This window comes from Salvelinus namaycush, chromosome 35, assembly GCF_016432855.1.
Source record: "Salvelinus namaycush isolate Seneca chromosome 35, SaNama_1.0, whole genome shotgun sequence".
Lineage (NCBI taxonomy): Eukaryota > Metazoa > Chordata > Actinopteri > Salmoniformes > Salmonidae > Salvelinus > Salvelinus namaycush.
In genome coordinates this window covers 27,237,020-27,260,758 of record NC_052341.1, presented here as the reverse complement: position 1 = coordinate 27,260,758, position 23,739 = coordinate 27,237,020, and the positions used below count along the sequence as shown (strand labels likewise).

Below are 23,739 nucleotides of genomic sequence, written 5' to 3'. Positions count from 1 at the left end.
TCCCTCCTACGTTCCAGTAGCCGACCATCGATCTGGATGGTTAAAGTGATGAGTGAGTGGAGATCCGTCGGTAGTTCTCGGGCTGCCAGCTCATCCTTTACCTCCTCCGATAATCCGTGCAGGAACGTGTCAAACAGCGCTTCCGGGTTCCAGGTACCCTCCGCTGCTATCGTGCGGAATTCCACTGCATAGTCTGCCACACTGAGGTTGTCCTGCTGAAGCAACTTCTGGGCAGCTTCTCTCCCGGACACCGGAGCCTCAAACCTCCGCCACGAATACCTCCAGACTGAAGCAGACGGTGGATTGTTGCTCCCGCACCGCCATGGCACAGGCGAGTGCCCTCCAGGACTTCAGCAAAATAATGTATGCTATCTTCGAGTGGTCCGAGGGGAACAAAGAATACTGCAGCTCAAAAATGAGGGAGCACTGGGAGAGAAAGGTCCTCCATTGTAGCGCTCTGGGGGAGGTAAGCGGGGTTCCCGGGAAACCAGGGTGACGGCGCTGCTACCAGCCGGGTTACAGAGGGGCTGGGAGGTTACCGTCGCGGTAGGCTGCCTAGTAGGCAACCCACAGAATTGGTCCCGCAATGCGTCCAAGGCTAGGTCATAACGTTCGGCCACGGCCTGGAACCCTTCCATCAGACCGCGAAGCAACTCCTCGTGCCTACCAATGGTGGCTCCTTGGGAGGAGATGGCATTGCGGGGCTGGTCTAAGTCTGCTGCGTCAGTCATGGCCAGTTCGTACTATCAGGAACCAAGGTAAGACCCAGATGCAGACTGTGTGACGTAACAATGTTTATTGTAACAACAGGGGCAGGCAAACGACAGGTCAAGGCAGGCAGGAGTCAATAATCCAGAGTAGGAGCAAAGGTACAGGACGGCAGGCAGGCTCAAGTTCAGGGACAAGCAGAGTTCAGTAATCCAGAGGTGGAGCAAAGGTATAGGACGGCAGGCAGGCTCAGGGTCAGGGACAGGCAGAGTGGTCAGGCAGACGGGTACAGGGTCAGGACAGGGAAGGGTCAAAAAAGAAAAAGAAAAAAGAGAGGCTGGGAAAAGACAGGCGCTGACAGGACAAACGTAAGCTTGACAAACAAGACGAACTGGCCCAAACAGACAGAAAACACAGGTATAAATACCCAGAGGATAAGTGGGGAAGATGGGCAACACCTGGAGGGGGTGGAGACAAGCACAAGGACAGGTGAAACAGATCAGGGTGAGACAAATACAGTGCCACCGACAAGGCCCGCTATCAAGGACTGTGGGCTCTCCTTCTCCGTGGCCGACGTGAGTAAGACGTTTAAATAAAAACATAAAAATAAAGCCTCACAAGGCTGCCGGCCCAGATGGTATCCCTAGCCGCGTCCTCAAAGTATGCGCAGACCAGCTGGCTGGTGTGTTTACAGATATATTCAATCTCTCCCTATCCCAGTCTGTTGTTCCCGCATGCTTCAAGATGGCCAGCATTGTCCCTGTACCTAAGAAAGCAAACTTAATTTAACTAAATTAATAAATAAATGACTATCGCCCTGTAGCACTCACCTCTGTCATCATGAAGTGCTTTGAGAGACTAGTCAAGGATTAAATCACCTCCACCTTACCTGCCACCCTAGACCCACTTTAATTTTCTTACCGCCCTAATAGATCCACAGACGATGCAATCGCCACCACACTGCACACTGCCCTGTCCCATCTGAACAAGAGGAATACCTATGTAAGAATGCTGTTCATTGACTATAGCTCAGCATTCAACACCATAGTACCCTCCAAGCTCATCATCAAGCTCAAGGCCCAACTGGGTCCTTGACTTCCTGGCGGGTCGCCCCCAGGTGGTGAAGGTAGGAAACAACACCTCTACGCTGATCCTCAACACTGGGGCCCCCCACAAGGGTGCGTGCTCAGCCCCCTCCTGTACTCCCTGTTCATCCATGACTGTGTGGCCAAGCACGCTGCCAACTCAATCAATCATCAAGTTTGCAGACGAAACAACAGTAGTAGGCTTGATTACCAACAACGATGAGACAGCCTACAGGGAGGAGGGGAGGGCTCTGGGAGTCTGGTGCCAGGAAAATAAGTGAGGCCTAAGAGGGTTTTATAAATAAGCATCAACCAGTGAGTCTTGCAACAGGTATACAGAGATGACCAGTTTACAGAGGAGTATAGAGTGCAGTGATGTGTCCTATAAGGAGCATTGGTGGCAAATCTGAGAGCAACCTTACCTGCCGATCTATAAATTATGTCTCCGTAATCTAGCATGGGTAGGATGGTCATCTGAATCAGGGTTGGATTTCTTAGAAACGTACCCAGAAAGACTCACAACTGTAAATCGATGACATAGTTGATTCTACGATGTATTGACTCAGGGGTGTGAATATTTATGTAAATGATATATTTCTACATTTCATTTTCAACACATTTCAAAAAAATATAAAACAAACAATGCTTTCACTTTGTCATTATGGGGTATTGTTTGTAGATGCGTGAGAAAAAAATGATATGTCATCCATTTTGAATTCAGGCTGTAACACAACAATATGTGGAATATGTCAAAGGGTATGCATACTTTCTGAATTCACTGTAAAAAAAAAATGCATGTGGCGGAGTGGCTACCTTTGGTTCATACATGATGTTACAGGGACTGACGAACAAAAACGCAACAAATCGAGGCAAAGAAAAAAAAAGATACTAACAACGTAACTGTTGTCATCTCTTAATCTGATCTTCGTAGCCTACTATATCTCACCCTTTGATCTTCTGGAGTGCAGTGGGGAGATAACATGAGGGATGGAAGCACATCTGCCACACTGATTTGACAATTTTTCAAAACCCACCGCAAATATTGAACGGATGATAAAACCCACATTTAATCCAGGTCTTGAATAAAACATGTGGCTTGTTTTTCAGGATAATCATATTAATCCACTTGAATACAAATGAATCGGAGCAGTCTTTAATCATCACAAAGCCAGAGCCAAGTGTGCTGAGACCATGTTGTAAATCTACAAATGCAGTAAATACCTTCAGTGTGCTATTAGTAAGAAGAAAACGAATTTACTATGATCCGAGTTATGTGTTTGTGTAAGGTCATGAACCCTGTTTCCGTTTTGTGTTGAAGTGAGAGACAAATACTCATAGGTTACCCATGCCGAGCCCTCTAGCAGACCATGTGAGAGTGTGAGTAGCGCAGTAAAGCATGCTGTCTGATATGGACTATACAGAGCATCAATCCCCCCAGAAAACAGCTGACTACGCCAATACACACCATGGCTTCATTCACTGCACACAACAGGACTCTCACTGACTCCCATTACTCAGAGAGGTATCAACACTCAACGAAGCTGAGTTAAACTAAAAACATTCATGTTTACTATTTGGCTATTTTCGATAAAGAGCCTTTTTATTTTTGCAACTGTTTTGCTATCTTGAGTATTAGGCACTCACCTTTTCAAAGAATAGGATCTGTGCAGTTAGGAACCAGTTGCCATACTATGGCTGTCCTTTTGCAAACAAGAGGTAAAGGTCAACTCTTAGTCCTGCAAACCATAAATACCAGTTAGCATGAGCACTTCAGTAGTGTTGTGAACTTGGGGAAAATATCTTAAGCCTTTCAAAACAAGCCCATTCCTTCTCGTTCAGAAGGAATACATAAATATAAAGCAAGCATTATGGATAATGAGTGTTTGTGTTGCAAATGGAAATACTGTATTGACAATGACCCATAAATACCAGTTAGCATTAGCACTTTAGTAGCTATGATAACTATTTGAGCAGTTCTCCATTCAAGACTTAGACTAGGGATATATAATAATATTATTAGATAATATTATTATGAGTCTTTAATGGGAAAAGGGGAAGAAAAGAGACAAGCGTCAAGGAAACTTGTATCATAGAAAGTTCTTAAATGTACTTTTAAGTTGTAAAACATTAAAAAAATAACATTTCTGGTTTCTCAACATCCTCCTCTGATGCTAGCTAGCTGTCTAGCCTAATACCAAGATTGGTAGCTAGCACATGAAACCCTGAGGCTGTTTCATCTAAAACACATTTGCATGATTCACCCATAGTGCAGCTTCACATTTTCCAATCATGCTCAGGAGAGTTTTTAAAAATAAGATAAGCCGATACATGTGATAAATAATTTAACAGCACAATGAATATTTAAACGATAGGCCCTTGTTGTACGGCTGCCAACAAAAGAGGGAGCAGATAAGGGCTCATGCTTGATTGAGACATTGTGGGATAAAAGTGAAAAGGGCTCCATCGAGATGACTCATCAACGACAACCATTTGATTTCCTTATTCTCTGCGGGCCATTTGGCAAAGCTGTTAATCCATCTATCCATATAAAGACACAGGAAACACACACACAATCACGCGTGCACGCTCAAACACACACACAAAACACACATTAATGAGCCCGGTAATGATCCAATAATATCACCGATATGCAACGCACACAGGTTCCCCGAGAGAGTCATGACGACATCTCAATGAACGCGTATCAAATCACACTGTTCATCGGGATGTCTGTTGTTGCTTGGTTTACATGTTCCTTTCAGTGTCATTGCCTCTATGATACTCGGCTGCTAACACTATCTATAAATAAAACAACACATGATTTCAGTGCGATCAACACATAACGTTGTCTGTAGCACTTCAGGCTCTCTCTCTGTGATGCGGCAGCGAAGGTAACCTTGGATGTACTGTAAGTTGCTAGTCATATTTTTAGAACAATTGTTTCGGCACTTTTTACGACAGCACATTTATAATCGTTGGCAATATTTGAGAGCTTCTGTGAGTCATGTGTTTGTTAGAGGCACATTTTCTTTTATAGCTGGGTAGACTTCATAAAAGTCATACAAGTCAAAAGAAAAATGTTTTGAGTACGGAGGACAGACGGGTGTAGAATTATTAAATACGTTAGACAATTTTGCAAACCACACACGTGTACTGTACCAAATGGCAGTCACATTAAATATGGAGCAACTACCTCCAACTAGCCCCAAGCCATAAGACAGCTAAATAGTTAGTCCCTGTAGCAATTGGTTAACTATTTAACTATCTGAATTGACCCTTTTTGCACTCTTTTTCACACTTGACTCATCACCGCCACTGCTGCTACTGTTTATTATCTATCCCAGGGATGGGCAACTTTGATGGGGGTGGGGGACACAAAAAAACAGAACTCATCATGAGGGGCCGCAGCGGCTGGTGGGTCTGCGTACCCACATCGATATCCCCCCAACCCCACCTTGCGAGCTAAACATTTTAGCAGCTCCCCTCGTGACAGCGAAGAGGAAAAATGTACATTTTAAAATAAATGTTCTAAATAATAATAAATAATAAATTTTGCCATGGGGCGTAGAGAAAGTGTTGCCGTTTAAAAGCAAGTTTGCTGCAATTCTACACATTTTGCCACGGGTGGAGAGAACATTTTGCAATTAACTAATTTCATGCAATTTTACTCAATTGGCCATGTGTTGGAGGCAAATGTTTGCCGTTTTTAATATGATAACTGATGATCAATGGGCCCAATCCCGGTCGACCATGCTTACTACAAGTTTAGATAGCTGGCAGATAGCTCGGTACTGGTACCCTGTGTATATAGCCAAGTCTTCGAAACACATTGTGTATTTATTCCTTGTGTTATTATTTTTAAATTATTTCCCTGTTTCTCTTTGCATTGTTGGGAAGGGCCCGTAAGTAAGCATTTCACTGTTAGTCTACACCCGCTGTTTACGACGCATGTGACAAATAACATTTGATTTGACTCGTGGCTCTACTACCTACATATTCTTTGAAGTGTCATCTCATCTTACATTTTAGTCATTTAGCAGACGCAAGTGCTTTGCTCAAGTGCACATCGACAGATTTTTCACCTAGTCAGTCCGGAGAGTCGAACCGGCGACTTGTCGGTTACTGGCCCAATGCTCTCAACCGCTAGGCTACCTGCCACCCTTATCTCGCTTTCAATGCACTGATGCAACTCACCTTAAAAACATCTTAATTCTGTACTCTCTACTTTTAATTACATTCATTAACAAGGCAGTTGTCCATAGCACCATGTCTATTTGACAGTGCACGGTGGTTAACTGAGCTGCTATCATTAGGACATGTTAATAAGCTAAGTTATGCTAATGCTGTGTTTGTTTTTCTGTCCCCATGCTGGTAGTGGTGCGTGGTGACTGCCAACGGCTGCATGTTTATACTGCAGGTGCTGTCCTCCGAAGGAGGGAGGGAGTCCCACTACCCTAATCATGAGAGAGAGGGAGGGAGAGAGCGAGAAATAGAAATTGTGTGAGAGAGAGAGGGAGACGCGAGTGGAGAACTTAGGGCATGCCAGAGGGAGGGGAGGGATGGTGGAGAGAGGGAGGGTGCGGAAGGAGGAGAAGAGGCTGGACTAAACAGCAGGACTCTGCCAGGCAGTTAATTGGACCTGACCGTTAGGAATGCATACACCCATGACAGATGACATTTAAACCACTCACCGCTTCACTACACACTGGAGTGTGACTTTGCACAACCCCCGTCTGTAGTATGAACACTCCAAATAATAGGACAGGCTGGCGACTGGTGGCCGCGAAACTACCCTGCTCTACAACTCTAAACACACACATTTAAGGGTGTTAACACTCTTAACCCGGTTAAACGCAGCATTGCAAAACAGAGTGTCAACCAACTCCAAATAGATCCTTCAGAGGGAGTTGTGCGTGTCTAATGTGCGTGTGTGGTGGGCACATTTCATCTGACCGTGTTTATTACCCCCCCCACAGAGAGACTAATCACACGGCTGTGATGAGCTCCGGGGGGTTAGGCCGGTCCAACCCATCCTTCCAGCCCGGCCTAGGACACAAGCACCCACAGTCAGGCAGGCAACACTCTGTCTCTCCCCTGCTCCAACCCAATGAGGGTCATGGAGAAAATAGAGCGTCCTCACTATCTTACTGTGACTCACGGCGTGATTACCGTTCCGTACCTAGCAGCTAGTTACACTCCCTGCCTTTTCTGGCGCCCCGTCTCAATAACCTGTATGTTAGGGACAGAGCACGGCGATTGCTTTTAACACGGCCACAGCTTAACAGGCAGACTGTGGCACAATTTTCGCAATCTTTAAGTCATCCTGTTAGGATCTTTTAATCATCTACCTCAGCAGGTAATCTAATTATCATGATTCACAGGTACTGGCATGCAACTCCACAGCTGTTCTTGCTCTCATTCCTATTGGTTCACTGTTCTTATTCAAGAGGCTTATACACAAAGGTATCCCTGGTGTAAAAGTAAGCAAATGACATGTTTTTTTTTATTATGCAATAGCCTTGTGTGTGTGTACTGCGTAATGACGAATAAACAATCACATGCAGGGTTTTCCCGCTTTCAATTGGTTGCAAGGCACAAGGGCGCTTACTTCAAAGCCATAGTGTAATAGCCCGTGTTTCCAAGCTCCCCTCATACAATCTTGTCTTGGATGATACGTTTTCCCTCATGTTTATTCATGTCGTAGTCTTACTCAGGAGAAGGAGATGAAAAAAAGCTAATTCGCACATCTACGGAGGTAAGCAGAAAATGAGACAGTGATTGCAGTGATCGTCAAAATGACAAACTCAGAAGTGGCAAGGTGGATACGGTGGTGGGTGATTTAGTGAAACTCACTGCGGCTTCATTAAGTGTTTCTATGAGATAGCCGCTGCGGAAAACGCACAGGCGGCAGATTTGGGTTGCAAACTTCACAGTCAGTTCCACTCGGGGAGGGGGAATCTACTGGTGCCACTTGCCAGACAGCGCTTCTGCCAGCCAACCTGACATCACCTCACACACACTAAATCAAATCTCCTATACACCAAGCTCTTCGTCAGCCCTATGCAAATTCATGATCATTGATGTTCAGAATCAACCAACTGCACACACTAATTAAAATCTCCACAGATTCCAAATGTTCTTGGCCTATTAAGTTCAAAGACTGGGCTACAGATATCAGACAAAGGCTTCTATCATCCAATTAGGTGATCCAATAACCTTTCAACCCAGCTCAAGGATTTCAGACTCTTACATTGTAACACCATTAAACATTAGGCCACATCATATGCCAAGTTCTAAACTGAACAATTGATAAAATGCTGAATATACAGTACATAATATAAAAGCACATACAATAAAGAAAATTGGCTGCAACTCAAAGATTGGTTGAAATGGACATTGTAACAGTTTGTGAATAGACAGTGAATTATTGATGTACATTGATTGGCATAGCACAAGGACTGCTGGCACTGAGTTAAAGGGCTTATTGGTTCCTGAGAGGCCCACAGACGGAAGAGGGAGGGAAGGGGGAGGGAGAGAAGGAGGGGTTGGCAGTGGCATTATCCTGTGGACTGTAACTCGACTAGGGGAGTAGAGGGAGGGATGGATGAGAGATGGAGGGATGGAGGGAAGGAGTATCCTCTGGACTGCTCAACTAGGGGAGCAGATGGAGGGAGGGAGGGATTTGAGGGAGAGATAGAGAATGTGGAGGCCCTGGCTGTGGAGGGGGACATAACACCTGGCTAATGTCTCCACAGGCTCTAATTAACAACTGATCCAGGCAATGCTGCCTGCGAGGTGGCCTGTTACCAACAGCCATTGTTATTCCCCCACCTGCCAAAGAGCCACTATCACCGGCGACCTTCCACCGCTGTGTAGGACATGTCATTAATTCAACCCCCCCATTCAAGGCTTTTCATTGCCCATGTTTCTGGCGCTGTAGTCTTAATGAATCAGTAGATAAGGCTGGCTTGTTATAGAGCTGGCTTACACACATATCCCCCCCCCCACTAGATTACAACACAGCTCAACTCCTCTGCCAACAGAGAACTGGACCAAGTTAAGAGGCCTACATGGTGTGCGAGTGTGCATACAAAATATATATAAACGCAGAAGACACATTTCAGTTGAATGCAATCAGTTGTACAACTGACTAGGTATCCCCCTTTCCCTTTTTAAAGCACGTTGAGAACTTTAAACGCACTTCATATTCGGGTATTGAAAATTATTCGATGTGGTGAGGTGAAAAATCATTGTTGCACAAGAGGCATTTCGCATGCCCTCGCTAACTTTTTTAAAATTTCATTATGGAAATCAATAATAGCAATTTAGTAAGCCAGAGCTCCAGCATGCTGATCCATTTAGAGTCAATGCCAGGGGAGCTGAATTAATGAGGCCCTTATGTCACATATGTACAATGCTTAATTCAATAAAAGAGCTATAATTTATGCAGAGCAAGTGCACTCTACCCTTTGAGAAAACAACACTGTGCAGTGGTGAAGTACATTTGCTGTACTTACTACACACTCTAGCTATGAGCTATGATACATATTCATATAAACACTAGCAATAAAAGCTTCACTGACAGTTTCCATATCGCCTCTAACCCTTTCTGAAAATATATCCGCAGTTTAGTGTTCTCTTAAATACCTTGACATCTCCACAAAGGTGAATTAAATGTTGAGTATTTAAACACAGTTACATTGTAAATTAAAAAGCTGGAGATCTATCGCCTCTCCGACAGGGGAAGAGGAAACCGTGTGCCCGGACTATATGACCTCATAAAAGCGCAGAGCACTGTCATAAGCAACATTGTGTGACTTGTCAACCTGCGTCCGCGGCTCCACCTTTATCAAGCCCGGATATTTGACCACTGGGAATATTGATGTTTTATGATTTAGAAAGACAACACGAATCACCTCAGGCAACAGCTCTCATACAAATCCATATTGAAGGAGAATATCCAAGCTCTAAAAATGTAGATTAGAGACCGTGCAAACCATATACAGTATAATTTCAAGTTCTAGCCTGGTCCCAGATCTTTTTGTGCTGTCTTGCTAACTGGTCTGCAAACTGGTCCCGTGTGGCTCAGTTGGTAGAGCATGGCGCTTGCAACGCCAGGGTTGTGGGTTCGATTCCCACGGGGGACCAGTACAAAAAAGTATGAATTTATGTACTTGTAAGTCGCTCTGGATAAGAGCGTCTGCTAAATGACTTAAAATGTAAAAAAAAAATGTAAATGGTCTGTTTTACCAAACCAATTTCACACAAACAGATCTGGGACCAGGCTAACAGTGTACATGCTCAGGAAGAAGTGTACCTGTATTCCTCCTGGGTGAAGACTGGTATAACAGAGGGCTGCAGGACAGTGATAACCACCAGGGTCTTATTGACTTTCACTGGCTCCCCGTTGTCATAGGCAACAATGATTAGCTGCAGGGAGGAAATAAAATAAGAATCGAACAAGAAAAAAGTGGAACATAGGGTGTCACTCAATTTCTCCCCTCAATGACGTTCTTAGAAAAACGGTCATTTTACAGTACTGTTTATAACAAAAGGTATGTACTCACACTAAACTCTAGATTGGGCTCTTCATTGAGGTTGACACGTGTGATGACGCTGCCTGTGACTTCGTTCACGTCAAAGATGCTGCCGCTGTAAGGGTCCTCATCGAGGTCCAGTCTGTAACGCACACGGCTAGCAGGGGTACCCTGTGAAATACACACACACCTTATGTTAATTTATCTACAAGGGCAGGGCAATCTCAACTAAATGCATCAGGACATTTCTAAATAAGCCACACCCCCCCACCACACACACACACACACAGGATCAAGGGTCGGGGGATCAACATTCACTGGCTCTGTGGCTCATGCATTTGAAACATCCCGTTTCCTTGCCACTGAGGCATACTCTACAACGTCTAGGTTTGTTTTTCATTACTCTCCAAAGGCTCCGGGTGGAACAGAATGGTGTTTCGCTCATTCTAAGACCTCTTTGTGAACTCATGTGTTGCCTTAGCAGGCAGGGAGGCAGACAGAGATGCAGGAAGTGGCGACTCGCCTGGGTGTCTGGATCATTCGGGGTGGTGAAGTGAGGGGGAAGGAGAGACCCTACGGGGGGCAGCGACGTCTCAAACAAATCCATCGTCCAACAGCATAAATGCCATAGCAAATGGACCCTGATTCTCAGGGGCTTAGCGTGAAATCTAGGATTTACTGATTTATTATGAAAGCATTGAGAGAAAGTACATCAATATCGCAGAGGAGCGAGTGTCTGAAAACACTGCTTAACCTTCCCTACATAGTGCACTACTTTTGACCAGGGCCTGTATCCGCAAGGTGTCTCAGAGTAGGAGTTCTGATCAGGTCCCAACCTGTCCATATCCTGTAATCTTATTCCTTATGATCTACAAGGCAAAACTGATCCCTGATCAGCACTCCTACTCTGACATATTTTTGGGGCTTTTGTCAAAAGTAGTGCACAATATAGGGAATAGGGTGCCAATTGGGATTCACCCTGCCTGGAGTCATAGACAGGGAAATCTAGTCGGACACGTGTTCCACCGTGACTCAAACATAATCCTGTATCATACTTTATCGTATCGCATTTCTGTACACTTATCTCGTTCAACTCTAATATTTTCTCTGCACTAATACTTTAAGTCGCCTTTTTAACACCGCCGAGACAACTTAATTGCACGCTGCCACGACTGTGACACCTTCACACCTTTTAACAGAGTTCTGAATCTTAAACATGCAGGTTAAATCTCTCTCTCTCTCGCGCTCATACAGGGCCACATTTGGGTGTAGTTCAGAATGGAGAAACATGGCTAAAGATGGCTCGTGAATAAACAGAAGCATCATGAAATGTGAGATGCCAATGCGAAGAGACAGCTGACAGATGTTAGGAGAATAGTGGAGCAAAGAAGCCAGGTTAGAGAGAGAGCAACAGCATCGTTGGACGCCATAACGACAAGCAGGTCAGAGCTGAGATGATAATGCTAGCTGACGAATTAAGGATCTGTCATTTTGTTTGGCAAATATCAAATGCACGTTCATATTCTATGAATTTGGTAGCTCACGTGGCTTACTTACAACACGCTTTTTTTAGTAGCAGTTTCATGATGTAAAAGACGTAGTTAAACAAAACAGCAGAACCAGCATTTGTGTAAATGCATGTTCACTTTCTGTAATTACAATGAGTAAAACTATGATACATTTGTTAAAATCACACAAGATCTCCCTTGTTGAGCACCGTTTTTTTTTCTTTTAACTCCTAGGGGATTTTCAAGCAAACATTTCCTTGATTAAACATACATTCTGAATTGAAGTCATATTGTCCTGATAAACAAAACAACTGAAGTTGTGCTCGAGTTGAGTTCCGTCTCAATAGCTGCTCCTTCTCAATAAGCCAAGCTAGCACCTAGTCAGCAGAATCTACTATAAAGTACGGCCTGAGAACCCGTTCTCATATGACAGGAGAGAATCATGATCACAGTAAACAACTAATTCAAGTGTCAGTGTTTGACGGAGGACTATAACAATTTTGCCGAGCTTCTTGAGATGCTCAGAACAGCCCAGAGCCCCGTTTGTGCTCCGTAGCTTAGCTGGCAGCGAAGACAAACAAAGTTTCCCATCGAAGTTTCAGGCCTGTAACAAATAGTAAATTAGTCTTCCCAGTCAATAGCCAGTCATGAGTAGACTTGCAGTGCCTTCCCTTATGTACTGTAAATAGAGAGAAAGCTACACTTTCATCAACCGATTATTCTTCAGCCTCCACATCTTTCACGGTGAGAGTAACCCTAGCTGGAGTGCCTTGCAGGGGGGAGAAGATGGCAGGGGGTAGGGTGTTACGGAGGGGGAGAGAGGGAAAGTAGACAGCTCTGACAGGAGTCTCTGACTGCTCCACCATCTGCTGCAGAGGGGGTGAAGGACACAGGTCATATTGTAAAAATATGCACACAGACACACACACTCTGACAGGAGTCTCTGACTGCTCCAACATCTGCTGCAGAGGGGGTGAAGGACACAGGTCATATTGTACAAATGTGCACACAGACACACCCATATAGTTATGTGACTTCGCACAATTAGACGCACATGCATGCAGACAGTACACGGGCACGGTGCACAGACGCACGCACGCACACACACAATCTCAGACGGATCATATCATTTAGTGACTAAGCAACTACTCTGCTTATCAGATTGATTGAAAGGGGAGGAACGTTTCTCTCTAGGGTGGGCTGTTTAATAATACCAGTATAATGAAGGCTGATTGTGTAGCTTGCTTATAGGATTGCGTTAATTGCGTATATCACATTTAAAACTTTAGACAAGATGGGATATGAGAGGCGTAATTGAACTCTTCATACCAGAAGCCCAACACTGATCACACTCCCCCCCGCCCAAAAAAAACATTCCTCCCTGCATGAATACTGAACATTGGGAAGAAGACATTGAACAGCTTGTAGAGTGCACTGAATTCACCTGTGAGATGTCAGATAAAAGAAGAGAACAGAGCCAAAGAGGATTGATCTGAGTCTCATCCAGCTGTGACTTGAGTTTTAAAATGTAATATCTCTTTGAAGGCCAACTCGGACATAGGATAGATTTCACTACAGAAGCTGATATTAAAAGCAGACCATTGTCTCCGACATGCTAAAGACAGTGGCGGGTACAGTGACCACAGTGACATAACATCTGCAGTGTGGACCCCCACCCTCCACAGCTTATCTGTCTGCAAACAGACAGACAGACAGACAGACAGACAGACAGACAGACAGACAGACAGACAGACAGACAGACAGACAGACAGACAGACAGACAGACAGAGAGAGAGAGAGAGAGAGAGAGAGAGAGAGAGAGAGAGAGATGGGGGAGGGAGGAAGGACTGACAGAGAGAGAAACAGAAAGAGGGAGAAAAAACAAGAGGAGGGGAAGGTTCTCTGCTCAGTCTCCTCACCTGAATTTATGATCAGGAGTTAGCTGTGTGTGTGTGTGTGTGACTGGGGGGGGGCTAGCCTGCTTTGAGGTTCCAGCCAGGCAAGGTGCCAGGGAAGGTGCCAGGAAGGCTCTGTGGCGTCTCCCTCTCCCACCCTGTCTCTATCAGTGATTCATCTCACAGCTCAGCTTGAGAACTTGCTTCTCCTGTCATCTCAGAACTGCTTTACATACATCTGAGGGAGAGGAGTGATGCGGTGTGGGGCGCCGGTAGCCCCAGTCCAGCCAGCCAAGCCAGGGCCTCCCACTCATGCAGAGAGATATCACAAGGGCTCACCTCGGCCTGCCAAGCCCGCCAGGCGGGAAGGGGTCTCCAGGGGGGCGAGGCTGGACCTCCGCTGGTGCTCTCTACTCTTCCCTTCCTTTCCTCCTTTCTCTTCGCCTTCTCTCTCCTTTTTTCTCTCTTCTCCTCTCCTTTCCTCCTCTCCTCTAATCTACCAACTGCTGGGACCATTCAGAATGCCTTCAAGTTAAAAGGTTAATCTCCACATAGTCCTACAGTACCACTACGCCCTACGTGTGTGAAAAAAAATGATGGCATATAATCTATGTTGTTGTTCCACTGCATGTGAATTGATGAATAACATTCGTTCATGAATAACATTTGCTCCGTGTGTTATTTGCCCTGAGAGACCTTAAGGCATCTGCCTCTTTGCGCCAATGTGATGGGTGAGTTTGTGAAATCAAGCGTTTACTATAAGGGGAAATGTAATGTCATTGTATATTCAGGAACTTGTTGCCGAAGCATGGCTGATTCGCCACGCCTTGGGACGTCGGCTTGGCGACACTGACATTATTTCCTCAGGCCACAGGGCAATGAAATCACACAACACAGTGAGCATGTAGAATATGCTTCTATATGATATGCAGAGAGCATATTGCTTTCTGCCTGCAGGTCCACCCGAGGCTATAAGATATCAGAACATGTAGTGATATCAATCTCTCTCATAAATAACCATCCATAACTTATGTATGAACGAACAAATCCACTAGCACAGAACATGATAAATAAATGAAAGCTCAAAATAATGAGACTTACCCTACCAACGTAATAATAGCAAAACACACTACAACAACTCCGACCGATGTATCTAAATTATATCATAAAGCATTCCATCGACGGGACGCCTCTGTGGAATACATAGAAACAAGACAAACAAACAAAATGACAATGTACGAGCGCAGTAGCGCAGACACATAGACACACACTATGTTTCCTGTTCTCCGCTAAATCGCCGGCTCGGGACAGAGCTGAGCCAATCATGCTTTCGCACCTGCGTTGCCACGGGAGCAGCAACCTGACAGGCATGTTGTAAAGTGACAGTCAGACCCAGAGCAGAGCAGGGCTGTCACGTTGTTGTCTACTCACAGGGGGGTCTAGGTCCTCTGCCTGTACCGTGGCGACCACGGTCCCCTTGACTGCGTTGGGAGCCACCATGCCCCTGTACAACGCCTGGCTGAACACTGGGGAGTAGTCATTCATATCCTGGAGAAGGAAGAGAGAAACACAACCATGTAATTAGTGAGTTTCTGAATCAACAGCATTTTTAACCTAAAAGCCTACTACCACCTCCACCGCCATAATAAAGATACCCCTCATGGTAAATGCTTCCAGTTGTCAGAATGACATTAGTCTCTGTGAGCTTGATTGAATTCAGCATTATTGTGAATTTGTGAAGGAGCCAGCGCTGTCACTGCTGACGGACATGGCAAGCCATTTTCCTCGGCTACTCCTTTGGTTTCCTCTGAAGGACTGGCTGCATTTACAACTGTCAGGCTGGTCTAGGGAGGCTCACATTAACACTTAGGCAAAGCACTAAATCAAAATGGCAGATACTCAATAGGAGATCATGAGGCTCCATTAGGACTGACATGTGCGGCAGAGGGACTGTTTTAACTTCTCGCCTGAGAGAGATCATTAAGACCATGTGTGTGAACCACGGAGACGAAAGCTCTAAATGAAGCTTAGCAAACCCCCTAGTACTGGTAGAGGACATCAGTACTCTATTTCGCCAAAGAAGTGTTCTTTTCCAAAGACTGTCTGAAGACTGAAGAGGTCCAATAATGAGTGCAACTGGATCAGAATACAAAACATGTGTTAGCCTACAATCTGTCCAGTGGCTGCTCAACTATTCGCCCTTAAGACGGAGCTGCATTGCAATGCATTCAAAAGGGCATGCCGCCTCACAAAATCCAAGGAGAGGCCAGGCTAGTTCAGGTGTCCAAATTACACCTTCTTCTTCCGGCTACCTCCTGCTCTGAGAATTTACACCGAAAAGTCCTTGATACAGCGACTAGGCATGTTAATAAAACTTAGTGGTTGTCTGTCTGTCTAGACAGCAGCTTTCGTCACTGTTCCCTTTTATAACACAGAACAAGAACAAAAAATTGCTACGATTCCCATTAAGTTCTAGACACGGTTTTATCTAACATTAGGATGATAACATCCCAGAAACATTCAAAGAATTCAATGAATGTTTTGATAACAAAATATATATTTTTCAAAAAGGTTTTAAATGAAATATCCTTGGGATGTTAAAGGTTTAATGTCAGGTGCACAGGTAGAGTGAAATGCCTTTCCGGCAAGCTCCAAAACATACAACGCAATAATCGACATCAATGTAGCACTAAAAATACCATAAGATGAAATAGTGCACAACATTCACTAAAATGTCGTGCACAACAGCTGTAACAAACACCACCAAACATTCCTCCAAAATTCTCATTAGGTTTCCAGGTATTGTAATAACACAATGTATGAGTAATGCTTTTTTTCTCTCATAACAGAAAAACTACCCAGTCATGCTGATGATGATTATACAATATTTGTTTAAAACATTCGCCTGATGTTGCAAGAACGTTCCCAGAGCACATTGTCTGTTCTTTTAAAGGTTCCCAGAATGTTTCATTAGGTAGTGGGAACATTGTGGGGACATGACAAAAGATACAGTGCCTTCAGAAAGTATTCACATCCCTTGACTTTTTTCAAAACAAATTGTCTTCCAGCCTGAAATTTAAATTGATTAAATTGAGATTTTTTTTGTTGTCATGTGCCTCCACACAATACTTCATGAAGTGGAATTATGTTTTTCTACATTTTTACAAATTAATAAAAAATCTAAAGCTAAAATGTATTGAGTCAATAAGTATTCAATCCCTTTGTTATGGCAAGCATAAATAAGTTCAGGAGACTACCTCATCGCAGTACACCACACATACAATTATAGGTAAGGTCCCTCAGCCGAGCAGTCCATTTAAAACACAGATTCAATCACAAAGACCAGGGAGGTTTTCCAATGCCTCGCATTGCCTGTGCTTGGCTCCAAATGAATGGAGCCAAGCACAAGCAAAATTCTAGGGGAAAATCTGGTCCAGTCTGCTTTACACCAGACACTGGGAGATAAATTCACCTTTCAGCAGGATAATAACCCAAAACACAAGGCCAAATCTACACTGGAGTTGGTTACCAAGAAGACGATGAATATTCCTGAGTGGCCTCTTGGCTAATTTCTTTTGATTTTCCCATGATGTCAAGCAAAGAGGCACAGAGTTTGAAGGTAGGCCTTGAAATACATCCACAGGTACACCTCCAATTGACTCAAATTATGTCAACATTTGTGGGCAGAACTGAAAAAGCGTGTGCGAGCAAGGAGGCCTACAAACCTGACTCAGTTACATCAGCTCTGTCAGGAGGAATGGGCCAAAATTCACCCAACTTATTGTGGGAAGCTTGTGGAAAGCTACCCGAAACGTTTGATCCAAGTTAAACAATTTAAAGGCAATGCTACCAAATACTAATTGAGTGTATGTAAACTTCTGACCCACTGGGAATGTGATGAAAGAAATGAAAGCTAAAATATATCATTCTCTCTACTATTATTCTGACATTTCACATTCTTAAAATAAAGTTGTGATCCTAACTGACCTAAGACAGGGAATTATTACTAGGATTAAATGTCAGGAATTGTGGAAAAACTGAGTTTAAATGTATTTGGCTAAGGTGTATGTAAACTTCCAACTTCAACTGTATTTGGAACTGATGCTTGAAAAGGTTAACCCCTTATCTGGCACTAAACTATATCTATATACACAGTACTTCCATTCATTTTTCAAACTGGTACTGGGGGACATTCAGACGAGTCTGGTGAGGCTTGTGGGCATCCTAGAGCAAAACAACCAGACTTCGACGTGTTCGCGAGAGTCTCATCTTTTTATCGGGGGGTGTCACAGTAGGTTGTAGTCCAAACTGTTTGGATGCTACAGCCTATTTAGTGAGAATACTGATTTCGGGATGTCTCATGGTCTGACAAACACCACTCTAGCTCTGCCACCATTCACCGCAGATGCAGAAGTGTGACATCAGCGGATGCGGTGGATTGAGACACATCCAATGCAACAAAACAGATCTCTATACCTTAAACGGATGGGTTTTGATGGGGATTGTTTTTATTATGCTAATTGGGGCCGCAGAAATCTGCTCTAGAGGGTTAAAGTCATCATTGGCCTCATGGTGAAATCCCTGAGTGGTTTCCTTCCTCTCCGGCAACTGAGTTAGGAAGTTACGCCTGTATCTTTGTAGTGACTGGCTGTATTGATACACCATCCAAAGTGTAATTAATAACTTCACCATGCTGAAAGTCTGCTTTTTTTTTAGGTGCCCTTTTTTGCAAGGCATTGGAAAACCTACCGGGTCATTGTGGTTGAATCTGTGTTTGAAATTCACTGGGACCTTACAGATAATTGTATGCATTGGGTACAGCGATGAGGTAGTCATTCAAAATTTGATGTTAAACACTATTATTGCACACAGAGTGAGTCCATGCAACTTATTATATGACTTCTTAAGCACATTTTTACTCCTGAACTTATTTAGGCTTGCCATAACAAAGGGATTGAATACTTTTTTATTTATTTTAAATTCATCCATAAACATTTCTAAAAACATAATTCCACTTTGACATTATGGGGTATTGTGTGACACAAAATCTAAATTGAATACATTTTAAATTCAGGCTATAACACCAAAATGTGGAAAAAGTCAAGGGGTGTGAATACTTTCTGAAGGCACTGTAACAGCTAGAGCTAAATAATTATACTAATGGACACTGACTGAGTAATACAGTCTCGTTTAAGGTCTGTGTAAAACCATATCACAAGCCTAATCTCTTACAGTGTCTAGTCTTCTACTGGTCTAGGAGCGGCACGCAGAGGTCAATCTCCATACAGCTCCTTTCTGGTGCCTAATCGTCTGAATCATAATACATCAGATGGCCACAATCCTGACAAAATAGAGCCCTCACAAACCTAATGATCATCCAGACATAAAATATCCCAGCACTGTACTACAATATCAATCTGTTAGTCTGTCTTTCATCGGGCAAAGAGAAATGAGAGGTAGCTGAGGATCATCCATCTCTCTATTACTCCGTGGTGGTGAGGATGGCTAGTGGTTTTAGACCAGAGAGAGAGAGAGAGAGAGCGAGAGTGAGAGAGCGGAGCCATGTATTCATGAAAAATGAGATTCACAGGTCTCCTGCTACGCTTCTGCATTTTTCCTTTTGAATGATGGAGTTGGCTTGTGAGTGATAAACAGCCCGGTGGCCTAACTGATGGGTCTCTGCTATGGAGGCGGCAGAGGGAAGGTACAGTGGTTTCCTTACCGTTATCTTTACAGTGACAGTGGCCAGGCCTGGGGGCATGCTCCCTCCACTGTCCAGGGCTTCCACCACGAAGGTGTGGTCCGTGGCTGCCAGGGTCTCAAAGTCCAGCGTCTGCAGCACAGAGAGCTCTCCAGTCACTGGGTTGACAGCAAACAATTGCCTGGCCTCCGGGGTCCGTATACGGAAGGTGATGTTGGAGTCCAGGTCAGAGTCTTTGGCCTAGAGGAGAGGAGATGAAGAGAAGGAGGAGGAAGGAGTACTGCAGGTAAGAAACAGTTCAGTGTCCTGTATTAGTGGGTCTATGGGACTTGAAGTAACTTTTACTGTAGTTATAAATAGGTATATGTAAGAAACAGTTTCCCTATTAGCTAAGAACACAACAGCCAGAAAATTATACAACGTTACAGCATGAATCTTAAGTCTCTTATTCAATAGGCAATAATAAAAACAAAAGAATCGAGCAATTCTAGTTTCTGGCACTCGTCAGTCAAATCACAGTGACAAGCAGTAATAACTACTCAAATCCATTGTTAGGAGAGAGACCTCTCTCCTGACAATGGATTCACCCCTGCGTCTGTGTGGGTTGTGCGTGTCGTTTTTTCAAGTGGAGGTGTGTGTGTTCACGTGGAGTGTGTAGGGGGAAGAATAGCTGTGGGCCTACACACAGATAACCCCCCTGACCATGCTAGCTCAGCCATTAGTGGCTCCACTAATCTGCCTACAAAATCAGCCTATCCGCAGGCTCGGTGTGGCATGGGGAGCGACGGGAGGCCACGGTGATGAGAGGTTTGACACTGCTAGGGGATCAGTGCACTAGGACCAGACAGACACTGTCACTGTCACGTCAACTGTCAATCAACCAACCCAACCTGAAAATGTCCATGATTAGCCTCACACAGGGAGATGTGACTGGTCTCCTCTAAAAGGTATTCTCTGGGCTGACTAACAACAAATCACCACAATTCTAGATAGTCCAGACGATATACTCAACTTTTGGATCAAAGAAGAAGCATGTTCTTGGAAAACGCAAATAACCACAATTCCAAAGTCAGGTTCTTGGAAAACAAGCAGGTTTCCAATGAACATAATTTCACCTCAGAGAATAATGGGGGTAAAAAAAGTTCCTACTCCACTCAGCTCCTGTTTGACCTTTCCTGAGTGCACTTGACTGAATAGCGGGCCATGTAAAAATGTCCATGTCTGAGGTTTTCATATCCTCTGTCAATATGCTCTAGGCTATCCGAATGCCTCCTGACCTTGTGTGCTTTGATGTACTAGAGGATGCATTTGGACTGTGGAGCGTTTGAAGTAGTAAATACACCCCTGCCTTGTGGCTCCTGAGTGTGGCTGGAGCATGCTGTGCACTCTTGGACATACACATGCACAGGCTGGCAATCACACATACGCACATACATCATGCACAAACACACACACAAACTCACAGTAAGCTGCAGGATGACTGTCTTCTTAGGACTATTCTCCGGTAGATTGACCGTATAGGATGGTTGTGAGAACACCGGACTGTTATCATCCACATCCAGCACGGTCACCGACAGAGTCAGTGTGGTCCTCCTGGGGTCCTCCACCGCTCCGTCCTCCGCCTCCACAATGAGGTCATACTGACCCCTGACCTCTCGGTCCAGAGGCACGGCGGTGGAGATGGTGCCATTGGAGTTGACCCTGAAGAGGTTGGCGTGGTTGACTAGTCGGTAGCGCACCTGGCCATTAACCCCCGCGTCTGGATCTGTGGCCTGGGTGGATAGATGGGTGGATGAATGGGTGGATGGGTGGGTAGGTGGATGGATGGATGGAGGGAGGGAGGGAGGGAGACACAGGGGGTTAGACCCTCCATATCAAATCAAATCATATGAAATGTTATTTGTCACATGTGCCGAATACAACAGTGAAATGCTTACTTACAAGCCCTTAACCAACAATAACGTTTTCGGGAAATACCCCCCCCCCCAAAAAAGTAAGAGATAAGATGAACAAATAATTAAAGAGCAACAGTAAATAACAATAGCGGGACTATATACAGGGGATACCGGTACAGAGTCAATGTGCGGGGGCACCGGTGTCGAGGTAATTGCGGTAATATGTACAAGTAGATAGAGTTATTAAAGTGACTATGCATAGATAATAACAGAGAGTGGCAGCAGCGTAGAAGGGTGGGGGTGGGGCAATGCAAGTAGTCTGGGTTGCCATTTGATTAGATGTTCAGGAGTCTTCTGGCTTGGCTTGGGGGGTAGAAGCTGTTTAGAAGCCTCTTGCACCTAGACGCTCCGGTACCGCTTGCCGTGCGGTAGCAGAGAGAACAGTCTATGACTAGGGTGGCTGAAGTCTTTGACAGTTTTTAGGGCCTTCCTCTGACATCGCCTGGTATAGAGGTCCTGGATGGCAGGAAGCTTGGCCCCGGTGATGTACTGGGCCATATGCTCTACCCTCTGTAGTGCCTTGTGGTCGGAGGCCGAGCAGCTGCCATACCAGGCAGTGATGCAACCAGTCAGGATGCTCTCGATGGTGCAGCTGTAGAACCTTTTTGAGGATCTGAGGACCCATGACAAATCTTTTCAGTCCCCTGAGGGGTAATAGGTTTTGTCGTACCCTCTTCACAACTGTCTTGGTGTGTTTGGACCATGTTAGTTAGTTGGTGATGTGGACACCATATGGCAGGCATCATGCCTACATTAATAGGGAGGAACTCTCACACACACATGCAGACATATACACAACACACACAAGCACGCAGGTAAGTGCACCCCCCCCCCCCTACACACACACACACACACACACACACACACACACACACACACACACACACACACACACACACACACACACACACACACACACACACACACACACACGATGAGACACCTGTTTCAACAGCAGGGAGAGAGCAGTACAGAGATCACAAGCAGACAGCCTTACACAGGTACACAGTGTTACAGTTTAACCGTCTCTTCAAACAGCCTGTTGTGTCCTCTCTGTAATGCAAATGGGGGACTTTTTTTGTGCCGCAAGTTAAGCAGTTCTGTCTGTATATTGTAGGGATTGTATTGTATCCATACAGCATTAATCCTACCATTTCACTCTGGATTTGTTCGAGGTTGAGACAGTGGTTTTCCAATGCACCCTAATGAGCTAATGGAACATATAGCTCATAATGAAACTGTTGTGTGTTCAGAATTGTCCTATGCTGTTCCATTGTAGTATATCCTGCATCTGTGTTCTGTTACTGTAGTATAGGCCTACACTGCACGCATCTCTGCATTTTTTCCTAGAAGTGCTCTACCCTGACAGCTCTCTTATCTGGCTCTGATCACAGAGGTTCCCTGCATTAATCATCAAGGTGGTAATAGGGAGGCTGACTCTGCACCCATTCACTCCAGACTTGAAGGCAGGAGCCAGGTGACATGAAAAGCCAGGATCACACAGAATTATCATATCATCACTCTGATGACTTTGTAGGAACACGACTCCGTGATCCCATTGAACAAAGGAAGATAGTAACTTAACATCTCACCTCCAGATTGGTAGCTAAAAGCCATTGAAAAATGGAAAGAAACTTGATGTTGAAAAGTGCATTTATTCTACTAAAAGGCAAGTGATAATTGACTTGAGGGTGTAAAGGTGTCACACCCTGATCTGTTTCACCTGTCTTTGTGCTTGTCTCCACCCCCCTTCAGGTGTCGCCCATCTTCCTATTATCCCCTGTGTATTTATACCTGCGTTCTCTGTTTTTTGTTGTCAGTTTGTCTTGTCAGGTCTTACCAGCATTCTTTCCCGCCTTCCTGTTTCTCTAGTTCTGTTTCCTAGTTTTTCCCGATTCCGACCATTCTGCCTGCCCTGACCCTGAGCCTGCCTGCCGTCCGGTACCTGTCTGACTCTGACCTGATTACAAACCTCTGCCTGCCCTCGACCTGCCCTTTGCCTGCCCCGTGTTTCTAATAAATAATCGGAGAACTGTACTATCCGCCTCCCGTGTCTGCATCTGGGTCATATCATTATTTGTGATAAAAGGGAGAGTGGACACAAAATGTTTATTTTCAGAGACATTATTGGAGTAGTAGAGAACATTTATTTTCCACCAGAGAATGAAATACATTGAGGAAATGTAAATTAATCAATCTTGGTGGAAATACTGAAACAGGATCGGTTTGTAATTTTCATAAAAATAAAAATGGAGATTGTCTTCACTCAAAGCATATTGCAATGCGGTGCAAAAAATTGAAAACAATACGGAAATGCTGCTCCTGCTGTTGTTGTGTACAGAACACAACA

At 44.6% G+C, this 23,739-nt stretch overlaps 1 protein-coding gene across 1 annotated transcript in view; it reads right to left on the bottom strand.

Annotated features, from left to right (window-relative positions):
* LOC120029668 (protocadherin-15-like) overlaps positions 1–23,739 on the bottom strand; it is a 224,724-nt gene that overhangs the window by 48,601 nt on the left and 152,384 nt on the right. The window contains exons 19-23 of the mRNA XM_038974947.1: positions 20,898–21,206; positions 19,456–19,674; positions 15,165–15,281; positions 10,361–10,501; positions 10,111–10,223 (exon numbers count right to left, since the gene is read on the bottom strand). Of these exons, the coding sequence (XP_038830875.1) occupies positions 10,111–10,223; positions 10,361–10,501; positions 15,165–15,281; positions 19,456–19,674; positions 20,898–21,206 (899 nt within the window). The remainder of the gene's footprint in view (positions 1–10,110; positions 10,224–10,360; positions 10,502–15,164; positions 15,282–19,455; positions 19,675–20,897; positions 21,207–23,739) is intronic.